The sequence below is a fragment of the Apteryx rowi genome, unplaced genomic scaffold (assembly GCF_003343035.1).
Source record: "Apteryx rowi isolate R43461 unplaced genomic scaffold, aptRow1 scaffold_475, whole genome shotgun sequence".
Classification (NCBI taxonomy): domain Eukaryota; kingdom Metazoa; phylum Chordata; class Aves; order Apterygiformes; family Apterygidae; genus Apteryx; species Apteryx rowi.
The window spans coordinates 376241-401216 of NW_020450733.1; the positions used below are offsets into that span (position 1 = coordinate 376241).

Here is a 24976-nt window from a genome sequence, read left to right on the forward strand (position 1 = left end):
GGTGGGGGGTCACCGGCACCCGGGGGTGCGGGGAGGTGGGTCCCCCTTCCCCCCCCCCTCCACCTCCGGTGAGCGCTGGGGCAGGTGGATCCCCGCTCCGGTGAGCGCTGGGAGTGGTGGATCCCCGCTCCGGTGAGTGCTGGGAGTGGTGGATCCCCGCTCCGGTGAGCGCTGGGGGCTCCCCTGGGGGTGCCGGGGATGCCCCACTCTCTAGCCGCGAAGGGGAGGGTGTGCGTTTTGCAGGGGGGGTCGCGTGGCCCCAATGCCCCCAGCCGCAAGGGCACTGGCCTCCCCGTCATGGCTCCGCTCCCCTCGGGAGCTCGGGAGCCCGGGCTGGCTCTTCCCCGGGTGCTCGGTGACCTTGGGTGTCCCCCGGCCCCGCGAGCCGGGCGCCGTCCTGCGGGGCCTCGCTCTGCGGGACCTTCTCCCGGTGCAGCGCGCGACGCTTTGCAGGCCAGGTCAGGCAGACGGTCCCTGCCCTGCTGAAACCACCGCACCGGCACCTTGGAAAGCTTCCGGGAACTCGCCAAAACTGAATAGCGGAGCGTTCGGTTCGCATCTGAGCTGTGTCGGGGCCCGGGATCTGCATGCTCCTGTCTTTATGCCTCTGCTTTCCTCCCCAAGGGCTCGATCGGGTGTTAAATCCGCCGGTAGGATAACCTCCTCACTGGCTTCATTTTAGAGCAGGCAGAGAGGCCCGTGTTGCAGGCAGTAGCCTCAGGGCTGCGGGTGACTTGACCCATCCCCACCGGCCAGCACGCCTCCGGTTTTCGGCTGCCTGCTCACGCTTGCTCTGTTTATTGTTGAAATACAACAATTACCGATTGTATTTTAAGTCGGACCTTTCAGGCGTTTCTGCCCGCGTGACCGTAAAGCTGTAGCAACCACCACCGTGTTTGGTGCCGACTGGGGGGGCCGTGGAGGCGTCTAGTCTTGCGCTTGGTGCGTCTGTCCCAGTTAGTCCCTGGCCTTCCCAGGCCGAAGCGCCTTCCCAGGGTGCTCGCGCGTGCAAAGGTTGGTGTTATATATAAGCCTCGCAGTGAAGCAGGGCCTGTGGGTTGTGTGATCTGGGCCACGTATTTAGCGTCCTGTTATCACTGCAAAGCCGCAGTCGAGTGTCCCAGGGTCCAAACTCCGGCGTCTGACTTGGGAGGCGCTCGACGGTAGCGTGCTGGGAGAGCCGAGGCCGGCCGGCAGCGATCGCCTTCGGTGCGCTTCTGCTCGGAGAGGACGAAACACTGTGATGCCAGGCCGAGCTCAGCAAAGGGCAGCGTGACCCTCCGCGGGGCTGCGTTTCCCCCGTCTCTGTGCCTGACCCTGCGGCGCTGGGGAGCCGGTGGAGGGGCAGGCCCAGACCGGAGGCCACGGACAATTGCCCCCGGGAGCCAGAGGCTTCCTCAGAGGAGCCGTGTCGTGGAGGGACACCATCGTCCTGCGGTCTTCTGGGCGCGCAGCCCCTTCCAGTGAGCACGCAGTGAGCACGGCTTGTCAAACGGGTAGTGGGCACTGTAAAACGAGGTCTTGATTACAGGAGTTTTTTGGTGGAGACCAGAATACCGCAGTCAGCAAAGAAGCAGGGCTCTGAGCCCGAATTGGGACTAGATCTGGGGCGTTTGGGGTTGTAGGATGACCCTGTGCTTCAGGTCCCACTGTCCGAGCTTGCAGCCTCAAGCCAGGACTGCAGATGTGGTGGTCCCACAGTTCAGTCTCTGCTCATCTCTGTCTTTTTGCTTTGCAGTGATTATTAACTGACATTTCCTTAGTGTGTCTCCGGCATTGCCTCATTTTTTTGAGGGTACTTTTAATCTCTGAGCTTCACGGCCACTGTAAGAACGAAGCTTTTTAACCAGTTTTATTTATTCTGCGTTGCAATAGTACTTCAAGTCTCAGGTGTGCAACAGCATCCCAACCCTCCTTCCATGCTTACAAAAACCAGAAGAGAGCAATTGGGAGCAGCTCAGAGACATGCTCTTAAATCCAGGAGCCTTCTGATCCCAGCAGACTCTGTAGGAGAGTTTCTTCTTGCTTTCAGGTTGTTGTTTCCTAGGTATTGTTCTCCTTTCCCACATCCCTAAAACAAACAAATAAATCATGCGCTCTGTTTCTAGAAGAAAAGCGCGCTTAGGTCAGCCCGGCGGGGTCTGGCAAGGCCTCAAGCGGGTTGGGATGGCAGCTGGAGGGCTGGGTCCCCCTGCGCCTTGGCTCAGCGCGCTCCTGACGTAGGTCAAAGCATGTCTGCGCTCAGGCTGAGCGAGTAGGTGACCGCGGCTGCAGAGCAAGAGGTGAGCAATGAGCAGGGAGGGGGCTCCTCTAACCTATTTTGGAGCCAGCCGGGCGACCTGCCTCGGAGTGGCTGAGTGAAGCTGTGCCAGTCGATGTTTACAGCCTTATCTTTACTTGTTTTGCTTATCTCCGGTCATCAGCGCGGCTTGTGGGCGAGAGCCGGTCCGAGAGCAAGGAGGAATCCTGCGGGGGCGAAGCAGTGATGCTGCCGCTGTGGGGCAAATGCTTTCGCTAGGTGTGTGCGGAGGAGAAGGGTTTCGAGGGCTCGGACGTTGCGGTGACAGCGTAGGTGTTTGGAAGCCTGGCCAGGGATGACGTGGCTGCGAGGGCCGGAGCGCCAGAAGTTACCCCTGTTGGGACAACGAGCGGTTAACTGGGTCTTCTGCTCTGTGTTTTGTAGGTGTGTTGCACTTTGCGCTGTCCCCATGCGACTTGCATAACATAAGCTGTAAAGAACGCAGTTAGGTTCTCCATGTCCTTATATACAGGGCTGCAAGCCCACGGCAACGTCCGTATATAAACAGAAAAGCCAAGCCATGCTGCCCAGGCATCTTCCTCCAAGCTGTTTTAAGAGAGTTAACTACGGCAGCCTGCCCTGCAGAAGCCAGCAAAGTTCAAAGCCCAACATCAAATGCAGAAATCTCAATCACAGGAACCGTTCTCAGCACGAGACAAGGCAAAGTTCCTTGTCATCTGATAAACCCTCATGCCTTCGCGCTGGTGATGGGCAAGCAGTGGTCTGCTCCCCAGGCTTTCCCCCTTCCCCTCGCTAGGCAGCGTTTCTGCTTTGCGGCAATCAAGAGGGAAGGACCCACTGGACTGAGGTGCACCTTTCCATCAATGAAAAGCCGGCGTGCATGCAGAAGAATGATGTTTGCTGCGTAGGTATTGAATATCTAGAGAGCAGAACTAATGTGTTTGTTTTTTGGATTAGAGAAGCCTCACAATAGTCTGTTCTTGGCATTTTGACTTATTCCAAGGAGTATTTCCTTCTGGGAACTTGGATGTCTTGCGTAAGCGTGAATATGATCTATAAAATCAAACTCACAAATCGTATATGGTAGGTGTTCTGCCTCAAGGAGACAGGATGTGGCTCAGCAAGCCTGTAATATGCTCATTTGGTTTGAGGAATTGCCTAAAGATATTCACAGAGGTTATAGATAGAAGGAATGATAAATCCCTACCTTCTATATACCACAAGCCCTATAATTTCATCCACCTGCCACTGTATTGAGAGCAGTGACAGTGTGTCAGTAAAGCAGCTCTTTTAGGAAGGCATCCAGACGCGGAGACAGTGGGCAAAATCATCCCTCGGGTGCGTTTGTGCCTTCCTTCTCTTAGCAGCTCTCCAGTTCTGTCATCTGAGCGATGCTGGAAGTACGTGAAATAGTACAGGCAAGATATTCGCGTCTGGGTACCAGGCGGTGGCTGCTTTTATTGGAATTGTGTGGGAGAAGGGTCTGTGAGCCACATTTCTAAGCCAGCACACGTAGGAAAGTGTTCCCGGCGTAAGGTTGTGAATGAATGTGTCATGAGTTCGTTTGCTGCGGGGAGCTTGTCGGCAGAGATAGGGGAACCAATTTTGCTCACGCCCAAGTGAAGATGTGTTTTGCAAGGAGATATTTAGGTCAGTCTCGCACTGTAACGAACGTTTGCCATGTGATCTTCTTCCCCTTTGCCTTCATTAAGGAAGCGCATGTTTCTTGGAACTTGCTAAGGTAAGCGTTGTTCCTCCCTAAGGGATTGGGTCTCGGAAAAGATGGCTTATTGCTGAATTTTAGGCTTTTAGAATAAAAGCTCTTAGGTCTGTGCTTTAAAAATGAGCCTATGCAGGAAGAAATAAAACAGTGCAAGTGTGCACGTATCGCTTAGGATAGATAAGTTTTGCTCCAGCCTTGAGGTTGTGGCCACCCAAGAGGGAGCTGCTGCAAGCTGAAGGAAGAAGTCTAAACCAGAAACGCTGTTGCTCCTGCTGCTGCGGAGGCTGGAGAGGTGGCAGTTCTGCTCTCCATGTATCGAGGTATATTTACTCGATATATTTACTCACCGTTTCTCCCCAAAGCATGTAGCAGTTTGGTGGCAGTTAAAACCTGGGAGGAACAGGGGTTCTCAGGGGCGCTGATGCGTTTGAGGTGACAGCGTGTAGTGCACGTGGTGTCACAGCTATCTGTGGTGGCATCTGGCATCCTGCTTCCTTCCAAGTCGTGTGCAAGCAACCGCAGCGAAGGGCAGCCCTGCATCCTCGCCGGACACGGCGGCTGGCAGGGGTCAACCTTCCCGACCCCGGGAGCCTCGCGCCTAAACACCTCACAGGCCAGCACCGCTTTCCGCTGCCCCTGAGCCCGCAAGGCTGCAAGAGCCGGTGACTTAGCGCGCGATTCTTCCTCTGCAGAAGAGGCAGAGACGACTTGTGTGCAGCCATATGGGAGCAGCAAAAAAGTGTCAGAGTGAGTGACAGGTCATCTTACGGTTTGGGGAAACCTTAATGCTTAGCTCCGCACTGGCATGGATGAATTCTTCTCCGTGCTCGTGTAGAGCAAACACTCGAGATTATTTGCGAAGCGGCGGAATAAGCAAACTCCTTCCCTGAGCGCTGCACGTTGGCAGGTTTGGTGGCGGGGGTGAGCAGCGAGTTGTGCAGAGTTCAGAGCTCCTGGGGCATGCTGTGTGCTTTATTAATCTCTTGCTCTAGAATCAACGCTTTATAATCTTGAGTATATTTGGATAGATAAATAACAATTGTAGTTGCGCCTACAAGAAACGGTATTGCTCTTTCCCTGCATGAGATAACCCGCTCTGGCTTAGCGTGTCAGACTTGGTTACAAACTGCCTTTATAGCTGGAGGTTTGCTCATTATGGAACCAGTGAATTAATCTTTAAAAACCTAAAATTGGTTCAAATCACTTAAAGTAAATTTCCAGCTAATGTTTTCCTTTTATGTCTTCACTGGGAGTCACTGAACCAATATTATAAGAAAATCACCCGTTAATATGTAACAGGCTTTGATGGAGGTTAAGTGCTTTACATACCAAACATATATACTGTTGGTGCTTTGCCTTGTCCTTGAAGGGTTTGAGGGGTTGCCTGTTTAAAGTCTGGAGGACACCAGCTTCATCTGAAGTCCTGTAGCAGATCCCAGTTTCTTTCTGCATGGATTAGACTTAAAAATGCACCGTGGTGAAAGAGTTACGTCATCTCCTGGAAGAGACTTAGGGTACCCTGTAGAGGGTGCGGCGTAGGGCTAATAATCATGCCCGGAGGGGGAGGGATGGTATGCAATTTTTACACATCAAGGAAATTCCACTCTTGTTTCTTTAGCTGGAGTTTCACAATATGCACTGTCCTAAGCCTGGGAGCTTGCAAACACTTTTGTCCTGTTGGTTTGCCCAGTTGGTCCGTCCACTCCTTTTTCATGTTGTGGCAACAGGAGTTTCCAAGCAGGTTCCAGGCAAAACACTCTCCTCCTGGGCCTGCAGGGTACTTCAAAGCTGGAAAAGGGCTGGAGAAGTAACTGTCCCTGCCAGTAGCTGTTGGTTGTGTCGTCCCTCTTACAGGTGGTTATTCTCCTTCTTGATATGTTTTGGTAACCAAACCCTTCCCCCTCTCCTTTGCAGCCAACGTGGCCAATTTAAACCGGTTTCCAAGCCACGGGAAGGATTCCACCATGGCGCCCGGTACGGACCGGAAAGCGTCCTACGGTAAGGTTTGCTTTGTGGCACATCAGACGTGCTCTGATCTATCGACCTTCTTTTCTGTCTAATTTATTCCCTTGTTCCTCAAAAACCACCCTAAGAATTTAAGGTGCCCATTTGCTCTCCCATATGCTTGATTATCATAGTGGACACAAACCCTCCCACTTCTCAAATGACTCCGGCAATAGATTTACGGTTCCTACAGCTCGCTCAGCCTTGCTTAACTAGATGAACAAGCTGGTCTTGTGCAGTCGGATCTCTCTCTTGCTCGCACACACACACAGGTAGCTCTAAATCCATTATGTAAATGGGTCTGCTGACAGGCAAGTGAGGTATTTGGGAGGCAGGGAAAAAGGAGGAGCCACGAACTTCGGTTTACTCTGATGATGCAATAGGAAACTTGGTAAAAGAGCTAGCCTTGTTTTTAGTCCTTCTCTTACAAAGACGAGACGCTCGGGACGTATGCTGCTCTTCAGCTCTTAGAGCAAAATGCCACGCAGAGGTAGCAAAAGTGAGTATTGCCTCAGTTCTGGATCTGGCTTTTTGTGGAAGTTGGGCAGGGGAGGGTCTTTACATGTCATCTGTGGGAATTTGTGACTTCATTGCTGGACTAACCTTGCACACCTTTCTCGCAAGTTAAATTTAGAAACTGTCCTGAAAATTCAGCAGGGCTGGCGCTCCCCTGTTCCTCTAATGCTGTAGGAGAAGGGAAGATTGTCAGGCGGTCTCCTGCTTGTCGCTTACTTCCAAACAACTGCTGCATTGTGCTTTCCCTGGAGTCCGCCTGGTAGCAGAGTCCTTCCAGGACTTGAACTAGACTCCTCAGACATCCGTTTCTCCAGGCTGGCTCGGGGGAAGGCGCTCTGTGATCATGCAGAAGTGGACACGAGTCTCTCTTGGATTTGACTTGCTGAGTCCCAGTTAATCATTATGTTAATGCTACTGGGCTGCCATTGCAGGCAGTGCCCCGGGCCAGCTTTTTGTAGCAAATCTTAATAAACAAACTGCCAGCTCACCAGCCTCCTCTCGTTGTGTGAAAGAGGGAGAGTTCAGCCAAGGCAGTTTGTGCAAGATGAGGAGTGTGGGCTCCTAGGGCAGCTTTACAGCAGTATATGTTATTTTCACATATTTATTTCTCAAAAATAGTTTAACTAGTGTTAACTGTGAAGCTGGAACACACTCATTTCGCTTTGCCTGTGGGTCTTGTCAGGCCTCTGCCAAGTTTTTCTGTGTTTCCAGGGACCCTCATGCTAACTCCTCACTCATTTTCTGCTTTTCTTTTTCACCCCTCCAGAAGATGCCTCTGGGGAAAGCGAGGAGGTTGTCAGCACGATTTCCAACAGCATGAACCCGCTGCAGTCTCCGGATGCCTCCTCAGAGGAGCCCTTTACCACCTACTTTGACAGCAAGATCCCGATTCCTGAAGATGAAACAGTGAGTATAGCTGGGCCCTCCCCAACTCACTCCAGCAAGAAAATCTGATAGAAAAATTTGAATGCATTTGGAACTGGCGTGAGTAATTCCCTTGGGTGCTGGTTCCCCTTCCTGTCTAGACTGGGAAGGGTGGCAAAGCCGTCTTGCTCCCGTGGATGGAGAACTGGGAGAGAAGGGGGTGAAGTATCTCCTGTGCTTGCTGTGGGGCTCATGGTTCACCATTTGTAATTTCTCTTCTACAAAGCATGGCTGCAAGCAACAAAATTGGCCAAAGAGCAGAGAAGTTTCTTGCGTGTAGCCCCAGGGGAGGGGAGGTTGGCTCTTTGTTCCCTTATCAAGACTTAAGTGGCCATTGTAACAGCACCAGTGAGGACTGTCCTCTTCGCAGAGGGCTCTGTGTTCAGCACGTAGGTGCTCTCTTTTCACTGAGCAGCAAGGCAGCGTTTCAGCTGCAGGCAGAGGAGGCTTCATCTCCCGCCCTGGTTGACGTGATTGTGTCCTTGGCTGTCCCAAAGCAAAGAAATTGCTGTAGAGTTTAGGACCAGATGAAAGAACAGACTGATCATACCAGGGCCACTTTCTGTTGCAGCACTGAGAAAATTAAAATAGAAACTCTGGATGTCTCTTGCCACTTATTATGTCTAACAGCTGGGTGGTTCTTGGGGATGGTGCTTGTGGGGTTATCCATCCTCTGCATCAGGAGAGGGCTCCGTTGCAGAGCTGCGTTCTCATCTCCCAATCCTCTCTTCCCTTTAAAAGCACTCGTGCTTTAGCTTCCGCAAGCTCTGGGCCTTCACGGGGCCGGGCTTTCTCATGAGCATTGCCTACCTGGATCCGGGCAACATCGAGTCGGATTTGCAGTCTGGGGCTATCGCAGGATTTAAGGTCAGTGCAGAAGCCTGCAAATTAGGCATTGCACGTTGTCCGACCCTTCTACCCTCGGTGCTGCCCTGTGTTTTAGGGCAGGAGTACTAAAAGCCCCGTTGTTGCTGCTGGGCTGACACCACCACAGAGAAGGAGAAGGGGAGAGTGAGACTCTCTCATGTGCCCTCTCCAGCAGTGACTCCTGGCCCTGTCTGCCTTTGGTCCCATCCTGTGCCAGCTCCAGGCTCCTAAAACAGCCTCCACTTGTCAGTAGTGGTTCTTTCCAAATGCCTGTGATTCCCAAAAGTCCATGCAGGGCGCAGGCATCCCTGGGGGACCTGGGACCTTGTGTGCGGCTGTAGCGTCTCATTACACCAGGGCACCCACTCCTGTCTTCCCGTCTCCCTCAGCTGCTGTGGGTGCTGATGCTGGCAACAATCATCGGGCTGCTCCTGCAGCGGCTGGCCGCGAGGCTGGGGGTGGTGACGGGGCTGCACCTCGCTGAAGTGTGTAACCGGCAGTATCAGAAGGTGGGTGACCTCGCGGCGCCTCTCCGGCCTCAGGGCGCAGCCCCTGCTCTGAGCTTCCCCGTCACTGTGACGGCCACGACGGAGCGGGCAGGATCGCAGGGCCCCGGGAGCGGGGAGGGATCCGTGGTCCAGGCGGGAGAAATCTGACAGGCCCTGGTGAGCCGTCCTCCAGTCTCTGCTCCTCCGTGGGCGGAATAACTAGCTGTGCCTTGGGCCAGATGGTTTCTTAAGGACGGGATTAAGAAAACAAAGACAATTCTGGCTTTGGTGTCGGTCTCAGTGCGCAGCAAACCTGCCCCCCAGCTCCAAAAGTGGCTGTTGTGAGCCTGTGAGTTACAAAATCTCTCCCTAATACAGAGCGAGCCAGAAGGGTATGGAGAGGAGCTTTGCTCCTTGCTACAGGTGTGCCCAGAGGGTCTGCCAGGGCCTGGCACAGCCTAAATTCCCCTGCGGAGTTGTGATTGGGTTTGTTCCAGTTTCTAATTTCTGCTGTACAAAGAGACTCTTCTGATAACCTTGTGGGTCTGTGTCAGTTTGATTCTCTCATGGGACTTGGGAGGGATCGCTGCCGCCTGTTAAGTGCCAAATCTTCCTCTTGAGGAAGTGTTTTGGTTGCTAAAATACATTTTCATTGTCACATTTTGCCTTCATGTCAGAGAAGCTGGGGGGGTTCGATTGATTTCTTCAGTTTTGGCCCACAGTTGAAAGAAAGGCAAGTTTAGAAGAAGTTTTTAACTGTAGCCATGATTTAGCACTAACCGAGGGCTGGTGAAGAACCTGGACTGTTAGGAAAGCAGGTTGGGGGCACTTCAGGTCCTGGCAGTGTTTTCCCTATCTTACATAAAAGGAAAACACCAAGAGGGAGGTGGGGTAAATGTCCTGACATTTGACAGTGAATTGCAGACAGTCAGGAATAAAACCCAGGAATCCTGATTTCGATTTTTCTTTTTCGACTGCTCTATCAAGCTCCCTGAGCAATAGGACCAAGTTCAAATACAGTCAGTTAAATGAGCTCAGGGAATCATGAGGAGAGTGGTGGCCTTTTAGAACAAGACCATTTCATGGCTGTTAAATTTCCCTGCTTAAGAAATCTTTGTGTCTTGTGTAAGAAGGGGCTTTGCATCTTGTTCAACTGAAGATGAGTGATGCTCTCCATTGGGAAAGGGCTGTGGGGGAGTCAGTGGCGTCTCTGCAAGTCAGTATAGACGGTTTGATGGCTCTCATCAAACACTTGAGACTTTGTCATTGGTCTGATGTCTTCCAAAGCCCATTTCCAGCACCTCAGTACACAGAAGCATCCACTTTCGCTCTCCCAATGAGCCAAATCTATTAAGCTGAGTAATTTAGATTATACAAGTGATCCGAGAACCTTCTCCAGTGATTGCCACAGGTAACCTGTATTTCTGCTCTGGACCAGCCATAAAATGGCAATTGTCAACAAGTTTTCCACACTTTAATTTGATGTGGCAGTGGCAAGTCTGGAAAAATAGACCATTCCTGAATGTGTAATCACCCACAATCACATGCTCATATAGGAAATTACAGGGAGAAGAAATTTTCCCTCTTTGATAATGGTATTGGGTTTTCTATACCTCTAGGTTCCTCGGATTATCCTATGGCTGATGGTCGAACTCGCTATCATCGGGTCCGATATGCAAGAAGTCATTGGCTCAGCAATTGCTATGAACCTCTTGTCTGTGGGGAAGTAAGTTGGGTTTGTCGTCACAGGCAAGCAGGAAATTAATGCCCCTCTTTAGGATTAAGAAAGTGACACTGTGTGTGCCAAATATATTCATTTATTTCCTATAAATCCTCTGAAATAAGCACTTTGTGGAGGGTGATTCATCTAAGCCAAGCCATGTTAGCTGTTTGTCTTGGATGACTCAGCCTTTGGTGCCTTTTTTTTTTTGCTACAAGGGGAACTGTAGGTGGCTGGCTTATACTTTAGCTGTATCTGATGCACACCAAAATTGGGCTGCAGCCTTCCTGGCAAATTTTATATTCCCAGTAAAGCACTGCCAGAAAGATATTCTCTTTGGACAGGAAGCTTGGAAATGAAAACCTCATGGGAAGCTACAGTTTTGTACCAACTAGCTGTTAAAGTCTAACTCACTCCTGTCATTCTCAATGTGGGCATGTGATTTGCTTTCTAGTTTCAGGGAGAAAACTCTTATCTGAGCTGTTTGTGTAGAAAATAAACCTATGGTCTCTTGCCCCATGTAGCCAAACGTCTTGTCAGACTGCAAACAAACCCTTGAACAATGCGGTTCCATTCCCAAACAAACACTCTAATTAAAAGGAGATTTTGGACTCTGAAGTATTAATGTGGCTAGAAGACGAGGTCAAAGTGTTCTGTAAGCTAATGCCTGCTCTTGTCTGTCTCTCACAGGATCCCGCTGTGGGGCGGCGTGCTCATCACCATTGCTGACACATTCGTGTTTCTCTTCCTGGACAAATATGGTAATTTCTCCTTTTCCCTTCAGTTTTTGAAAACTAAATCTGAGATGCAGCTTTGCTCTGAGATTGCTGATGGTCTTTTTTTTTTTTTTTTTTTTTTTACAGGCTTGCGAAAACTGGAAGCGTTATTCGGCTTTCTGATTACCATCATGGCTCTTACGTTTGGATACGAGGTACCTTCACTGGTTTCCCCCAGAGCTGTTTGGTGACAGATTCTTTTTCTCCCCACCACTGGTGAACTCCTGTGCCAGGACAGCACAAAAACACTGGGGCGCAGACGCTTGTGATTAAAATTAAGGCCATTTGAAGTCAGGTCTGTGTTTCCGGTGGTGCAGGATTCTGATTTGTGGCTTTCATCTGTTTAACGCTCTGGCAGCGAGGAGCGTACTGAACGCTGCCTCTTGGGGGTGGACGCTGGCACATACTGTGTCTGCTGTTCAGTGAAGCATCCCCTATTTTATTAAATGACAGACGATTGCCACACTGTGGTTTTGTTGTTTCCAAGGTGGCCACGTTTTGGCTCTTGAGTGTCTTCAAATGGACAGTCTAAGCTGCTGTGTGATGCATATCAAGCTAAAATTGCCCGTGTCTCTTTTGTGTCTGTGTCCAGTACGTTACGGTAAAACCAGATCAGGGGAATCTGCTAAAAGGGCTGTTCGTCCCGTATTGCCAGAACTGTGGCACGCCTCAGCTGGAACAAGCTGTGGGAATCGTGGGCGCTGTTATCATGCCGCACAACATGTACCTGCACTCTGCTTTGGTCAAGGTAAGCGGCTGCTCTGATTAATGCAAAAAGCATGCACAGGGGTGGTGCACTGGCATCCTGAAAGGCTCAAGCAGTCACAGCCCTGGGCCTTTGGGAGCCTGCTTTAAGCATTTACTTCAGTGGGAACATAGCAAACCCCTCGAAGGAGGCTGGTTGAGAGCCTTGAGACACGTGTTCTTTATGTGGGGATGTGGGACCAGAGATGTCCATCTCTTGGCTAGCATGGGCATGCTGACAAAACCAGCTGCGTTTCAGGCTCCAAGCCGTTGTTAGTTCTTCAAATGTTGGGTTTTGCTTTTTCTTGCCTCCAACATATTCTCCTCCCTTTCTGTGTCCCATGTCCCACTGTCAGTGTAATATAATTGTAACTATAAATAATATAGTAATGAATTTCTGTTTCTCAAACATGCTGTTGTGACCATCTCCCTTTCAGTCCCGGCAGGTGAATCGTGCAAACAAGAGGGAAGTACAAGAAGCCAATAAATATTTCTTCATCGAGTCCTGCATAGCTCTCTTTGTCTCCTTCATCATTAACATCTTCGTTGTGTCTGTCTTTGCTGAGGCTTTCTTTGAAAAGACGAATGAGAATGTGGTGAGTAGCTGGTTGGAGCTGGGACATCGCTCTTTGCGGGCTGTGATTTTTGGGGACTGGCTGACAATCGTGGGGCTGTTAGATCAGCAATGGGGACTGTCTTAGTAGAGGGCTTAGACAGGGCAGGTCCAAGACTCATCAGTGCCCCTGCGTCAAGGAGAACGCGTATATTCTCTGTGGAAAGGACGAAATAAGAACGAGGGTGCTGACTCTTCCCGCTTAAACTAGCCTGAAGAGGCACCCAGCGCCTTGGGACCTCCAGCGCTTGCTGTTCCTTGCCTGCAGCCTTTAGCGCTCTGCTTCGCTTTTCTCTGGCTGAACAAGTCGAGCCTCCTGCCCCTTGGTGTCATTGCAGAGCGCAGTCTGTACGAACGCCAGCAGCCCACACTCCTCGCTGTTCCCAAACAACAATCAGACCCTGGAAGTGGATATCTACAAAGGGGTGAGTGACTTGCTGGACAGGATGGTCTCATCTCTGGCAGCCCAGCGTCCTTGTCTGTTAGCGACCGTTTCTTTTGGGTAAACGGAGACTGTTGAAGGTCAGGACTCGTAATAGGATTACCAAAAATAGAGCTGGAGAGACTTCAGGGGGTCCTTGAGTCTAGCCCTTTGCCCAGCCCAAATTATCTATCCCTTTGCTAATCTTACTACATCTAGCATGTCTTCAGGGACTCCCTGGCCATCTATTCCCCTGCTCTATTAGCTTGGCCATTACAAAGTTTTTCCTTGCATCTTTCCTGAATCTTCGGAAGAGTGAGGCCCGTGGGGTCTCGTCTTAACTGCTGCAGACATGGGGAATGCTATTCCCTCCCCTCCAAATGGATTATTCCTTCTCTTTCAACTCAGTGCCCGTGATTAATCTGGTGGAAGAGCTGGCCACGACGGAATTTGCCTGCTCTTTCTTGTTCGAGCTCTCAGATGTGGGACTGAACTGATGTGAGACTGCAATTCTCTGTTCCAGGGTGTTGTTCTGGGATGTTACTTTGGCCCTGCTGCTCTCTATATCTGGGCAATTGGGATCCTTGCTGCAGGCCAGAGCTCAACGATGACAGGGACATACTCTGGACAGTTTGTCATGGAGGTAATTACTAACAGCTTCCTGTGACCATGTATCTGACTCTTCTCTGTTCCCAAGCCTTTAAAGATGATATGGGTAATGTCCCCTTCCTTGGACACTCAGCTCCTCCTGGAAGTTGCAGCAAACTACCTTACGTGCCTTTCAAGCAAATCAGCTTTTAGTCTTGCCCTCAACCCCCCTCTCCCTGCTGCACTTGAAGTCTCTGTACTGTTTTCATCTAGCAGCCACAATGTTTTTTTCGCAGGGCTTCCTGAACCTGAGGTGGTCCCGTTTTGCCCGCGTGCTGCTGACTCGCTCTATCGCCATCACCCCCACCCTGCTTGTTGCCATCTTTCAGGATGTTGAACACCTGACTGGCATGAATGACTTCTTAAATGTCCTTATGAGCCTCCAGGTGAGCAGCTGTGCCCAACTTGGGGGACAGGTCTCAGAGAAAGCCATGTAGCACTGGATATTTCAGCCTCTGGTGCCTAAGGGGTTGCAGGAGCAGCTAAGCAGAGCAAGTTATTGTCAGTAGGCTTTGATCTGCTGGAGGGAGGTGGAAAGGATCATCCATGGTTTGAAATTGCTTCCTCCTTCCAGCTAGGGGAAGTCCCTTTGACTCACTTTACAATAGCTGTGGGGAAATGCCATCAGATATAAACAAGCCTTGGAGGTTTGTCCATGCTGATATAATCAGAACAGTTTCCACTTTTAATTCTTCTGTATTTTGTGGCTTATTCCAGCTTCCTTTCGCTTTGATCCCTGTCCTGACATTCACCAGCCTGCCCAGTGTCATGAATGACTTTGCCAATGGATTGTAAGTACAAAGGGAATCACCTGCAGGCAGGGGAGGATGTGTTGCTGTTTCTCAGGCACATGTTTCATTTCTCTCCCGGCCTCATGACTTACGACTCTCTTCCACATGCAAGACTGGGCCTTCCACCTCACCCCACTTGCTCTGATTTTCCTTGCAGGTTCTGGAAGATTGGTGGCGGCGTGGTGATTCTTGTGGTCTGCTCCATCAACATGTACTTTGTGGTGGCCTACGTCATGGCCCTGAACCACATGGCTTTGTACATCGGGGCTGCGATTCTCAGTGTGATCTACCTGTCCTTTGTAGCATATTTGGTAAGTCTGGTTCTGATATTAGTAACTGTTGAGCTGAATGTCCTTGTAGGTCGGATAAGTCAATGGATTTATTTTCTCAAGAGCTGCTGTTATATTAATATTGTCACATTTTACAGGCACTAAAGTGTCTCTGCCACAGGGTCAGAACAGATGGGGAAATTGAGGCTTTCAGGGCCAGATTTGCTTGAGAATCTGTTCTGTGCTGAGCCTACTAATCCCTGCAGCCTTTCTGCCCCCCTTCTTCTGACCATTCCTTTAGCAATTCACCTGTTAGCTGTTCCCAAAAGAACCTTGATTTAATGTCAGAGCAGCTGAAAGGCCAGAGGAGACTTTGGAATCATTCACAGTTCCTGGTTCCTTTGTACATGCCTGTATATTGCCAGAGGTAACGGAGACATTTGTAAAATGCCCATCAGTGTGTTGTTCATTTTACCTCCAACCCACTCCACTATTATTTCAAATGCCAGTTTATTTACCTTGAAGCATGTGACGACATCTAGACAAGCAGAGCCCATGGTCTCTGCAGCACCGACGTCTGTAACGGTCTCTGTAACGTGCTGCCGTGTTTCTGATTGTTGACACCTTCTTTAATTGCAGACCTGGCTGTGTCTGATCGCTCTGGGAGTCTCCTTCCTGGCCTGTGGGAAAACGGTAAGCGTCACTAGAACACTGCTCACAGAAGAGTCACCTTCTCACTCCGCTAAGTAGATACCGTGTCTGTCTGTACACAGAGAGTAGCCATCAGAGCCAGTGCGTTTCTATGGTTTACTGTGTGAACATATCCAAATGTATGTGCAATTTGCACAGGGGATAGTTGTGTAGTTATGTTTGTTGTATAAAAATCAGAAGTACATACTGGGAAATGTTTTGCTGCTAAAATACTAAAAAATCAGCTGTTTTCTTTGCTGAATGCCTCTAATCACACTTGTAAGAAGCAGCATGATGTCAGTTGGGTGATACGGAAGCTGCATGCAGTTTGCCTGATTTCCAAACACTAACATGTTTCATAGCTTAGCAGAGAGTAGCACACACCATGCTGCAAACTGACTCTTCCTTATAGCTAATCTTTGCCTCCAGCTTCTTTTTGATTTTGCATCAGAAACAGCAGACTTTCACCTCTTAGCATTTTAATCCATGTAGCAGAAACACTGAAGCACAGTGAAGATCTAGCTGCAGGTAATTACCGGTTCTGAACAGCACTGCAGAATTTATGAAACAGTAAGCTAGGAAATAGAAAATCTTACCCTTCTGGTGATGTTTGAAGGATGTTCCTGCTACTGTCATTAGGCAAAGCGTAAAGCACTGACACTACATTCAGAGTCTACCTCTAAAGTCATATTGCGGCTGTTATTCATGATCTGACTGGATTTGTTTTTCACTTGAAAATACTTGGAGGAAAAGTCTCAGTTTAATTAAAAATGAGGTTGAACGTGACATGCAAACTGCTTTCACGAGCGTGGGAGTTGCGATGCCAGAAAAGTGTTCCATAAGGGCAGGAAACCTCAGCACTAGCATTGCCATTTTTTTTTCTTGCCTGGCATGTGATTTTGGTGGTCAGCAAAGGAAAAGAGTTTTCATGTTTACTGGTTATTTATGATTTTGTGAATTTATTTCATATGTATGTGCTTAATAGAAACACTCTGTAGTTCTCAGAAATGCTCACTACATGGCTCCCAGTTTCATATTGCAGAATATGCCAATAGCCTTCTCCAATGTGGTCATAAGCTATAATACAAATTCTGTTTTTTATTTGCAAATCCTGTTGGCCCTGTTTTAAGTTTACCCCAAAACCTTTTCTCATTGCCCTTCTCTGTTAGCTTTTATTGTGGTTCAGTTGTCTTTTGGGAGAAAAATCTTCACCTGGAAGGCAACCTAAATCTGATGTGGCAAAGAATTATGTTATTAAGAACTGTACATTCTGCTTCTGTGATGAGAAAAGATTGTCCACTTTTTCTCCCAATTTTATGTGAACTAAGAGTTTACATCCTGCGTGACAAGGTGTTTTAAGTGTCTTGTATGTGTGTGATTCGACTGTGAAAATCGTGTGTCAGAAACTGTAAACCAGGGTTTTATTTGGTGTGGTTTCTCTGTTGCTATCTGGAAGCTGTAGCTGGTTGACAGGGTTAAGGCGCAGCTCCCCAGAGATCTTTAGGTACCGAAATGCTTTTGTGGATCTGAGAGACCGCGTACAAGTGGGTTTGTCTGTAGCAAACAACCTCTGTTAAGGGACACTTTCACTTAACGTAGCTGCTGGCAGTTCTGCCCTTCCTCTCCTGATCCGTAACTGGGCTTGATAACACAAAATCAGGAGTTTGGGGTTGGCACGGATAGCCGTGAAGGACATCCAAATCCCTCTGCCTTTGCACATCTCAGAACTGAGCCGCAATTGCTATCGAATCTATAAAGAGGGCTCAGAAACAGGCTCTGGAGAGCGGGGGGACACTGCCAGCACCCGCTCGCCCAGCGCTGCCTGCGCTACTTTTAATCCTTCCCTTTCCTAAGCAGCAGATTGGGTTTTATCTCTGCCCAGACAGTGTTTTGGGGAAGATTGGTCAGGGCAGCGCAGCGTAGGGTCGTTAATGAGCTGGGCTTCTTCAGCCCCTCGTTGGAAATGAGGCTTTCTCAGGAAATTCGTCTTCCTCGGTGTTTCTCTAGTCACAGAGAGGGAGGTCTGCTGCGAAGATAACCACTCTGTGGCCTTCAGAGCCTCGGAGAGATGCGTTTTATGGACCATGTAGCATTTGGGGGGTCGTTTCTGACTGTGATTCCTCTTGCACGAACACGCTTCAGGCATGGCGTGCCATCAGCTCTCGTGACGGCGAGCAGGAGGTAAAAGGCACGTTCAGAGGCAACGGTCTCCTGTTGCGTGTTCCCGGTAGTATCTTATCCGTAGCTTCCCGCGACAGGGTGGCTCAGGGCGATTCCGGCTTGTTTCTGCTTTGCGCTGGCAGAACCGACTTGGGAGCAACGGCAAGTTTGGCTCCCAGTCACCAGCTCAGACCCCAGGCAGCCCATCGCAGCTCCCCGGGCGGTCAGGGGATGCGTGCGCGTATCGGCGAGGTCCTAGGTCCACTAAGGGAAGAGATTTTAGAAACTTGATAAAGAATCTGATGATGCTACTGACACATTTCTTAGAAGCAAATGACACGATGACAAAATCAAAGCTGCTAAGCATGGTATTGAAACTTCATTTTAATTAAGGACAGGACTGATTACACTACGCCTGCCCTTCAGGCAGCAGAAATTTGCTTGCTCCCCCCTCAAATTTAGCAAGCACTAAAACATAATATATTTAAGGTTATTAGTTAAAAATTCCAGTTGGAATTAACTCCTGCCTTGCAACACTTGTAGGTTTTATGCCTAATCCCACTGTCCCATGGTACAAACAAAAAGCTTAGAGTGCAAATTTGTTTCCTGTAACTGGAAAATGGTGTGGACTGTTAACCAAAGGCATGTTTGTGACCAGCACGACTGTAAAACACGGATCTGCTTGCCTTCCTTGGCCAATGGGTTCTGTAATATCATTGTATGAATCTCTTTGATTTGTGTATTCCGAGTTTTTTGATTTGTAACATGTCAGAGGAGATTTTCTTGGCTGCTCTCCAGAAATGAGAATTTACAGGTCGTAGCTCTGTGCAGGAGCTTCCGGATCGAGTTCTCCTCGCTTCTTGGCTTCTGCTCTTTGTGAAACTAATTTTTTTTTCCCCCCGTATCTGCCTTTGAACCAGTTTGTACAAACTACATTTTCAATTAAAAGACAGATACTTTTTCAACTTGGTTTCTTGGGTCTTTTTTTTTTTTTTTTCCTTTTCCGAATTGCTAGCAATATGTGGCTATAAAAGAAACCAGCGATGGGAAGGTTTTGACGTCCTGCAAACCAGCCTGTGCTGACTCGGAGAGGCGAGCAGCGCGGCACGAGCTCGCTCCCCGTCCCGCAGGAGTTCGACCCTCCTGCTTTTGCCGTTGCTGCAGGCGTTTGAGGTGCTCCTGGTTACCTCCACCTTCGAGGCAGTATCGAGGGCCAAGAGAGGCGGAGGAGCAGGTCCGCCTTAGCCGCTTGGTGCCTGCCTGGGAGGATTCCCGTGGGGTTTTGGGGGTGATCCGGGGCACGGCTCACACATCCCTCCCTACTCTTAGCCCATTTGTTGGCTCTTCTGTTCCTGGCCAGAGGATTGCTCCTGTCTGCTCCTCGGCCAAACCGTCAACTGCACTAAAAAAAATCTTCCCGGTTTTTATTAAGCCCTCCCTTTCCTTTTAGTGCAAGTCGTAGATAAAAGACCTCTTTATCTGGAATAGAAAGAGGCCAGATCAACTGGGTGAGATTCTGTAGCCTGCTTTTTCCAGGAGAGCGGAGGGACAATCTCACTGCCTCTCGTGATCTAAAAATCTTCTTGGGAAGGAAGGGAAAATGCGGGTAGAGGCAGAAATTGCCGCCCCGTTTTGTTCCTTCTCTCCTCCCTCCGACCAACATCAGCTCTGGCTTTGGAGGTTGCAAATAGATGTTGTTCTGTGACTTGGGAACTTTCCTTTCCACCTCTGCAAGCTTTTCGGCCAGCTTGTGGAAGTGGCTTGTGTCTTTGGGGGGACTTTATTCTCTTTTTTTGAAGAGGAAGGATTAATTTGTAAGCCTGCCACGATTCTCTGAGGGGATGAATGCCATTTAGGTTTTGTTTCTATCTGGTAAGAAATGCTCGTGGTAAGTCTCGCTCTCTGGCAAACTGCTGCACCTGCCTTTTGATTTGGAGCAGCCAAAATCTTTCTAACCAAATTTGAATTAATTAAGCATGAAAATAAAGTTTGCTGAATGGAATAGCTCGTTTTATGTCTGTGTGGATGGAGCCACACTTGCATGTTGCTGTCACGGCCAGTGTGATAATGCATCCTGACCCCCTCAGCCCTTTTGGGGGGATTTGCCTATGAATGAATGGGAAATATTGTCTGCTCAAATTTACCTCTGGGAGGAGGCGAGCGATCACCCCACAGAACCCCACTGCATATTTTTTTACTTAATCAAACTCTGTAATCAGTTAGTGCTAATCAAGGCTTGTCTACACCCAAACTTAATTTGAATGAAGAAGAAAGTTGATTTAAAGTGACTGAGGGAATGTTCTACAGAAGAAAATAGCTATTCTGGAATATCCCCACGTGTAGGCATGCTCTTAAAGTGGGCCTTTTTACTAATAAATAGGTATCTGTGTTGTATCAAGCTGTTTCTTCGGCTTTAAACTATAATTAGCGATTGAATGGCGCAATGTAAGTGATGGGCAGCACGGAGCAGCAGCAGAACGGCTGTCCGGCTTCGTCCGAGCACGGCATTGCTTCCCCCTCCTAATCGGCTGCATGCGGCCTCAGTGATTCCAGCGATGCTCCCTGCAGCTTAATTAAGCACTCGCAATTAACTGGCCCCATTACCCATCTCATCAAATCTGTAAGAGCTCTATTTCTTTTTTTTTTTTTTAACTGTTATGTGAAAAAGTGTTAAAATTGCTTTAACGATGCTTTGGTTTGAATATCTAAGGGTCCTGAACTGAAAAAAAAAAAAAAAAAAGAGGAATCCCCAAGCTTCCGCCTTTGATTTGTTCACCCGGAAACGTGCAGCTTCAGTTAAGCGGGACGGGACCGAAGGAGCAGCCCTCCTCCCCGACGCGGCGATGCTCTGCGGGTCCCGGCGGAGCCGGCGCCTTCGCCCCGGCAGCTGTCTCTTCCGTCCGGCTGCGGGCGGGGAGGCAGGGCCGTACCTGCAGGAGGGATGGGGGCCCTTCTCCGCAAACCTGGGGATGCCTCCCTTCCTGCCCTGGATACTCTCTATCTGTTTTGTTTTTAACCAAACGTCTTCAAAGCTGAACTAAGGCAAAGCACAAGTCTTTGTGCTGATACGTCTGGTTCTTACTGGGCTTTGTTAAACCGTGCGCATCGCAGGCTTGGTCGCGGCTGGTTTCTCTAACTCTCTTATTCTTTGCCTCTTCCAGTATCACCTGGGATTCGCTGCTCACCCCGAACTCTTCCTTCTGAACAATGTTGATGCAGACTCTGTTGTGACTAGATGATGCTGGGAACCGCAGTAGTTAAGAACAGATTTGTTTTTAATGGAAACCCTTTTGTGCTGCAGAAAGCTATTTCCATCACTTGTGGCTAGCACAGAGCCAGGTACGGTTGTGGATTGTAAGCAGAAGCCAGGATTTCTTCCAGGGAGGATTGCAAGAGACAACTGTCGTGTGAACGGGAGCGTTAAATAGGACCTGCAGAGCCTGCACGTTTCATCAGTCACGGAGACGCCAACACAAGTGAAGATCTGGGTCCAAACCACCTCGTAACACTGCTGACGTCGGGGTCAGTGTCTTGCTTTTTAGGTACTTTAAAAGTTTTTACACTTTTAAAAAATAATTGCATCTGATCTGGGAAGGGATTCGTCGATATTTTACTGATTTAGATTCAAACTTCTCCTGTCTGATGATAGATCTGGTACTGATGTGACGCTAATTAATTATTTTTCCTACTTTGGGAAAATTCCAAGCTTGGCCAGTTGAGCAGGAGCAGAGTTTTCTCATTCGATTCCTAGTGATTTTGCTGACGAGGTGCACTCAGGTTAGCTGGGAGGAGAAAGGGAGACAGCGATGAGAAGCTGCTGCGAAGCTGAGGCACGGAGCAGGTCCTTGCTGGCCAGGCTGCGCGTGTGCACGGCAGGGCAATCAGCAGGTTCTCTCCAGAAGCTGCCTGTTATATTTACCAGGTGCTTATGGCTATTTTTGCTATAACACCTGTTCACATCTGACCTCCACTGTGGCTATTTGAAGGCCTTCAGCTCCCAGAAGACCGGTACCTCCCCTTTCCACTGGCATCTTGCCCAGTTCAGAGCTGCTCCGGTCCCTACGGTTTTCCTACGCATTTGTCCCTGCGACAATATCGTCGATCGGTGGCTGCAGCAAAACCGTCCGTGTGCATTTCTCTTTCACTTGCTGTTACGTGCCCCATTTTCACGCGACTGACACTGCAGCGAGACGTTCAGATCCCTGTGCCTGCTCCAGGGCTGAGCCAAAATCCGGGATCCTCTGCAAGGCAGCGGAGAGGTGGGTGTCAGGACTGGCGTCAGGCACCAGCTTCGCGGGAGAGCTTAGAGGATTCGGTGCCGGTATCTACCTCTGCGCGTGTGGCGGTGAAGCTGCTGTTTCAGAGTTAAGTTAAAAGCTCCGCTTGAGGGCCGGGCTCTGTAAGGAGAGCGCCAGCAAACGCTTTTCCCCAACGCAGAGCAGGGTACAAAGCAAATAAACTCACTGTCTGCCACGGCACTGTGCCCTGGCCTTGCGCCAGCCAGCCCCGTGTTACCTTTCCTGGACGGAGCAGCTGCTCTGCGTTTTTGTGGCATTTCAACAAGTTTCAGGTGTTGCTGGGGACCATTTCTGGGCTACGGGAGTTTCCCAAACAGGGAGCTGAAGGTAGCAGGCTCCAATGGCAACACGCTTGTTTTTCCTCTTTTCTTTTTTCTGGTTGATTGTTTTGCAGTTACACTGTTGAGTCCCCAGTCTGAGGGTGCTTTGGACACATTTTTATATGTCATATCTTGGGTTTCTTTTAATTAAATCTTTGTTCTGTTTTAATTAAATCTTTTACCAATTAAGCCTTTTGTTTCTACATACTTGGCACTAACTTATTCAATGTACTGACGACACTGTGGCTTGTGAAGAATGTGACAGAGGGCCAGACTTTTCCAATAAATGTCAGATTCCATTTAACCTTTTCTGTTCAGGTTTCATCTCTTTTAAGAAATAAAGCCGACGTTCCTGGTCACCTCTACTGGAGGAAGTTAATACACTTCCATTTTTTTTCGATACACAGACAAATTATACTGTTTGCACTTGTTTATATGGTAGCCCTTACATTTAAGGTAAGTCAAATACGTTATATAGCATGTGTGTAAGTCATAAATACCTGAGGATGCTCTTAGCATTAGCGCGCAGACCTGCTGATGTCTGCTCCGTGGATGTGTGTGTGCCAGGCTTTGAGCTTTCCCCAGGCTGGTGGAGAAGACCTTGAGCTGTGCCTTTGGTGGCTACATTCAACTACATTAATCCCTAATGAGCGTCTACACGGGGGCTCAGTCCATTAGAAGTGAATTCAGACGCAGTGATTTATGAAAGTAAATGAAGGTAAATTGAATTAACATCACTTAATTGTGAGTGAGGAAGCCCCAGCTGGAGACTCAGTGGGGTTTAACTAATCCACTTTGAATTCATGCTTTTATTTGTATTGATTTCCAAGTGCTAAAGAAACAGCCCAGAATCTCTCAAAGGTAACTTAAAACACCCATTTTTTAATAAATCCCATATGAACATTACCAAGACATTTCGTACCAGGCTCCCCGAGGCATGCGGGAGCGCTTGGGTTCGGGGTTGCTGTTGTGGCTCGTGGCTGCAGACAGGAGATACCAGCTCGGTTTGAGGCCCAGGAACGGTCCCTCCTCAGGAGAGTCCCACTCGTGACTGCGTCAACGGCCTCTGCGCTCGGTGCTGGCAGGGACGGTGCTTTTACTCAGCATCACTCAACAATTTCTCTTCCTGCAAATGCACTTTGCTGCAGAATTCAGCAGAGGTAAGGTTATTTGGCATGTATCCCTGAATGCTTTGGTACACCAGTTACTTGAGTTTCTAGGTTAATGACTGGACATGAAATGATCTGGTAAACCCCAAATTGAACAGCCCTGTCACGAGTCGACCAGTGGTGGTTTACAGAAGTTAGTTTTGGAATCGGACAGCCCTGGCTGGAAATACAGAGCGCACAAAGCTGCATCCTTCATGCCAGGGGAGAGGAGGATACTCCTTCCTGCTCGTTTCCACTTGCACCCCAAAACATCCCAGCTAGTGCAGTAGTGGCCTGGAAAGACGTTGCACGGATCAGTTATTCTCCTGCCTGCTGCCAACACTCCCACTGCAAACCCTCCTGCTGCCGCTCTCACGTGCGTGAGATGCACTGACATTTTCTTGTCTCCTCTCTTTCTGAGCTTGCAAAGAGCACAGTCCAGCACAGCAAGAAATCCTGCCATCCCCGCTCAGGCAGGAAAACAGGGATGTTAATGGGCTCCTTCAAGCAGAAAATGTAATTTTGGCTTAAAGAGTGTCAAATGGTGTCTCGGATGCATGCGTGAGGGGGTAATCCGGAGGAGAAACTGCAGCAAGCAACGTTGCCGAGGAGGAATTGGCATCGTGAGCTTGTGATCAGTTCTCCTGGGGCAGAGTCTGGAGTGTTTCAAGCACAACATTAGAGGGACGCTAAAAACAGAGCGCTGAACTTTGTGTGGCTTTGCTCATTCCTCAGAACTACTCGTGTGAGTATAATTGCTCTTCTGTAATCCTTTTTCTTTCAGAAGTAGGATGGGAAGTTAATTTAGATCATTATCCCCAGGAATTTGGATTTTGAAGGTAAACTGTCCTGTAAATCACTTTTCATTATTTTTGTTGTTTGATATTTAAATTGGATTTAGTTATTAATTCTTTTATCTTCCGACTGCAACCGTCACTGCACACTCCAAAGCGGCAAGCAGTGGCCTTGCAAGCTGCTTAATTGACAGCCATGCATATTCATTAGCATGGCACGTACAAATCACTCTAAGGTCTAGGAAAGCTGCTGTTCAGAGGAGGATCCGGTGCCACTAGCCATGAGCAAACCCTTAATGAAGTCTGATGGATGGAAGTTTGCCGAGATTCTCGTCTCATACAGTCTGCACAGTTCCCGCAAGTCTCGTCTGCGGGATGCACCATACGTTTGAAGACGTTTTGCAGGGAGCTCTATTCCTGGGTAGCACTGAGGATCCCATCCAGGAGGGAATGCAGCTAGGAAAGAAACAGCAGAATTACAGCAAAAGTGACCTTTTAAGCACAACAGGTTTCCATCGAATGGGGAAGAAACGGCTCTTTCAGCAGCAGAGCTGAGGACGGGGCTGCTCCGGGCAAGGGGGAGCAAGTTTGCCCTGTGCTCCCAGCCCGGCACGGACGCGGTGCCGGAGGCCTCATTAGCTCTTTCGTTAGCACTGAGGGGGCCGGCCAGGCCGAAACGCTCGCCTGTGGGGACGGAGGGGGAGGCGCTCGGTGCTGGCCTCGTCCCCCGGCTGTCCTCGCCAGCCACGAGCACGGAGGCAACCTGGGGAGCTGGCTGTCGCCCCCTGGCCTGCCCTGCTCT

General features: G+C 49.3%; 2 protein-coding genes across 5 annotated transcripts in view; both read left to right on the top strand.

Annotated features, from left to right (window-relative positions):
• Positions 1–22589, top strand: part of SLC11A2 (solute carrier family 11 member 2) — a 27273-nt gene extending 4684 nt beyond the window's left edge. For 2 of the 4 annotated variants that reach the window (XM_026078249.1, XM_026078248.1), the window contains 16 exons: positions 5898–5981; positions 7270–7409; positions 8169–8294; positions 8684–8803; positions 10402–10508; positions 11193–11263; positions 11366–11433; positions 11871–12026; positions 12460–12618; positions 12974–13060; positions 13580–13699; positions 13941–14090; positions 14422–14495; positions 14653–14806; positions 15404–15457; positions 20776–22589. In XM_026078249.1, coding sequence (XP_025934034.1) covers positions 5948–5981; positions 7270–7409; positions 8169–8294; positions 8684–8803; positions 10402–10508; positions 11193–11263; positions 11366–11433; positions 11871–12026; positions 12460–12618; positions 12974–13060; positions 13580–13699; positions 13941–14090; positions 14422–14495; positions 14653–14806; positions 15404–15457; positions 20776–20853 — 1698 coding nt within the window. In that variant the 5' untranslated portion in view covers positions 5898–5947 and the 3' untranslated portion in view covers positions 20854–22589. Of the gene's footprint in view, positions 1–3920; positions 4002–4183; positions 4304–5897; positions 5982–7269; positions 7410–8168; positions 8295–8683; positions 8804–10401; positions 10509–11192; positions 11264–11365; positions 11434–11870; positions 12027–12459; positions 12619–12973; positions 13061–13579; positions 13700–13940; positions 14091–14421; positions 14496–14652; positions 14807–15403; positions 15458–20775 lie in introns of those variants that run through there. The other 2 variants (XM_026078250.1, XM_026078247.1) reach the window with 2 other exon arrangements.
• Positions 22590–22667: 78 nt separating this feature from the next.
• Positions 22668–24976, top strand: part of CTDSP2 (CTD small phosphatase 2) — a 19797-nt gene continuing 17488 nt past the window's right edge. Inside the window, exon 1 of the mRNA XM_026078261.1 lies at positions 22668–22688. Coding sequence (XP_025934046.1) covers positions 22668–22688 — 21 coding nt within the window. The remainder of the gene's footprint in view (positions 22689–24976) is intronic.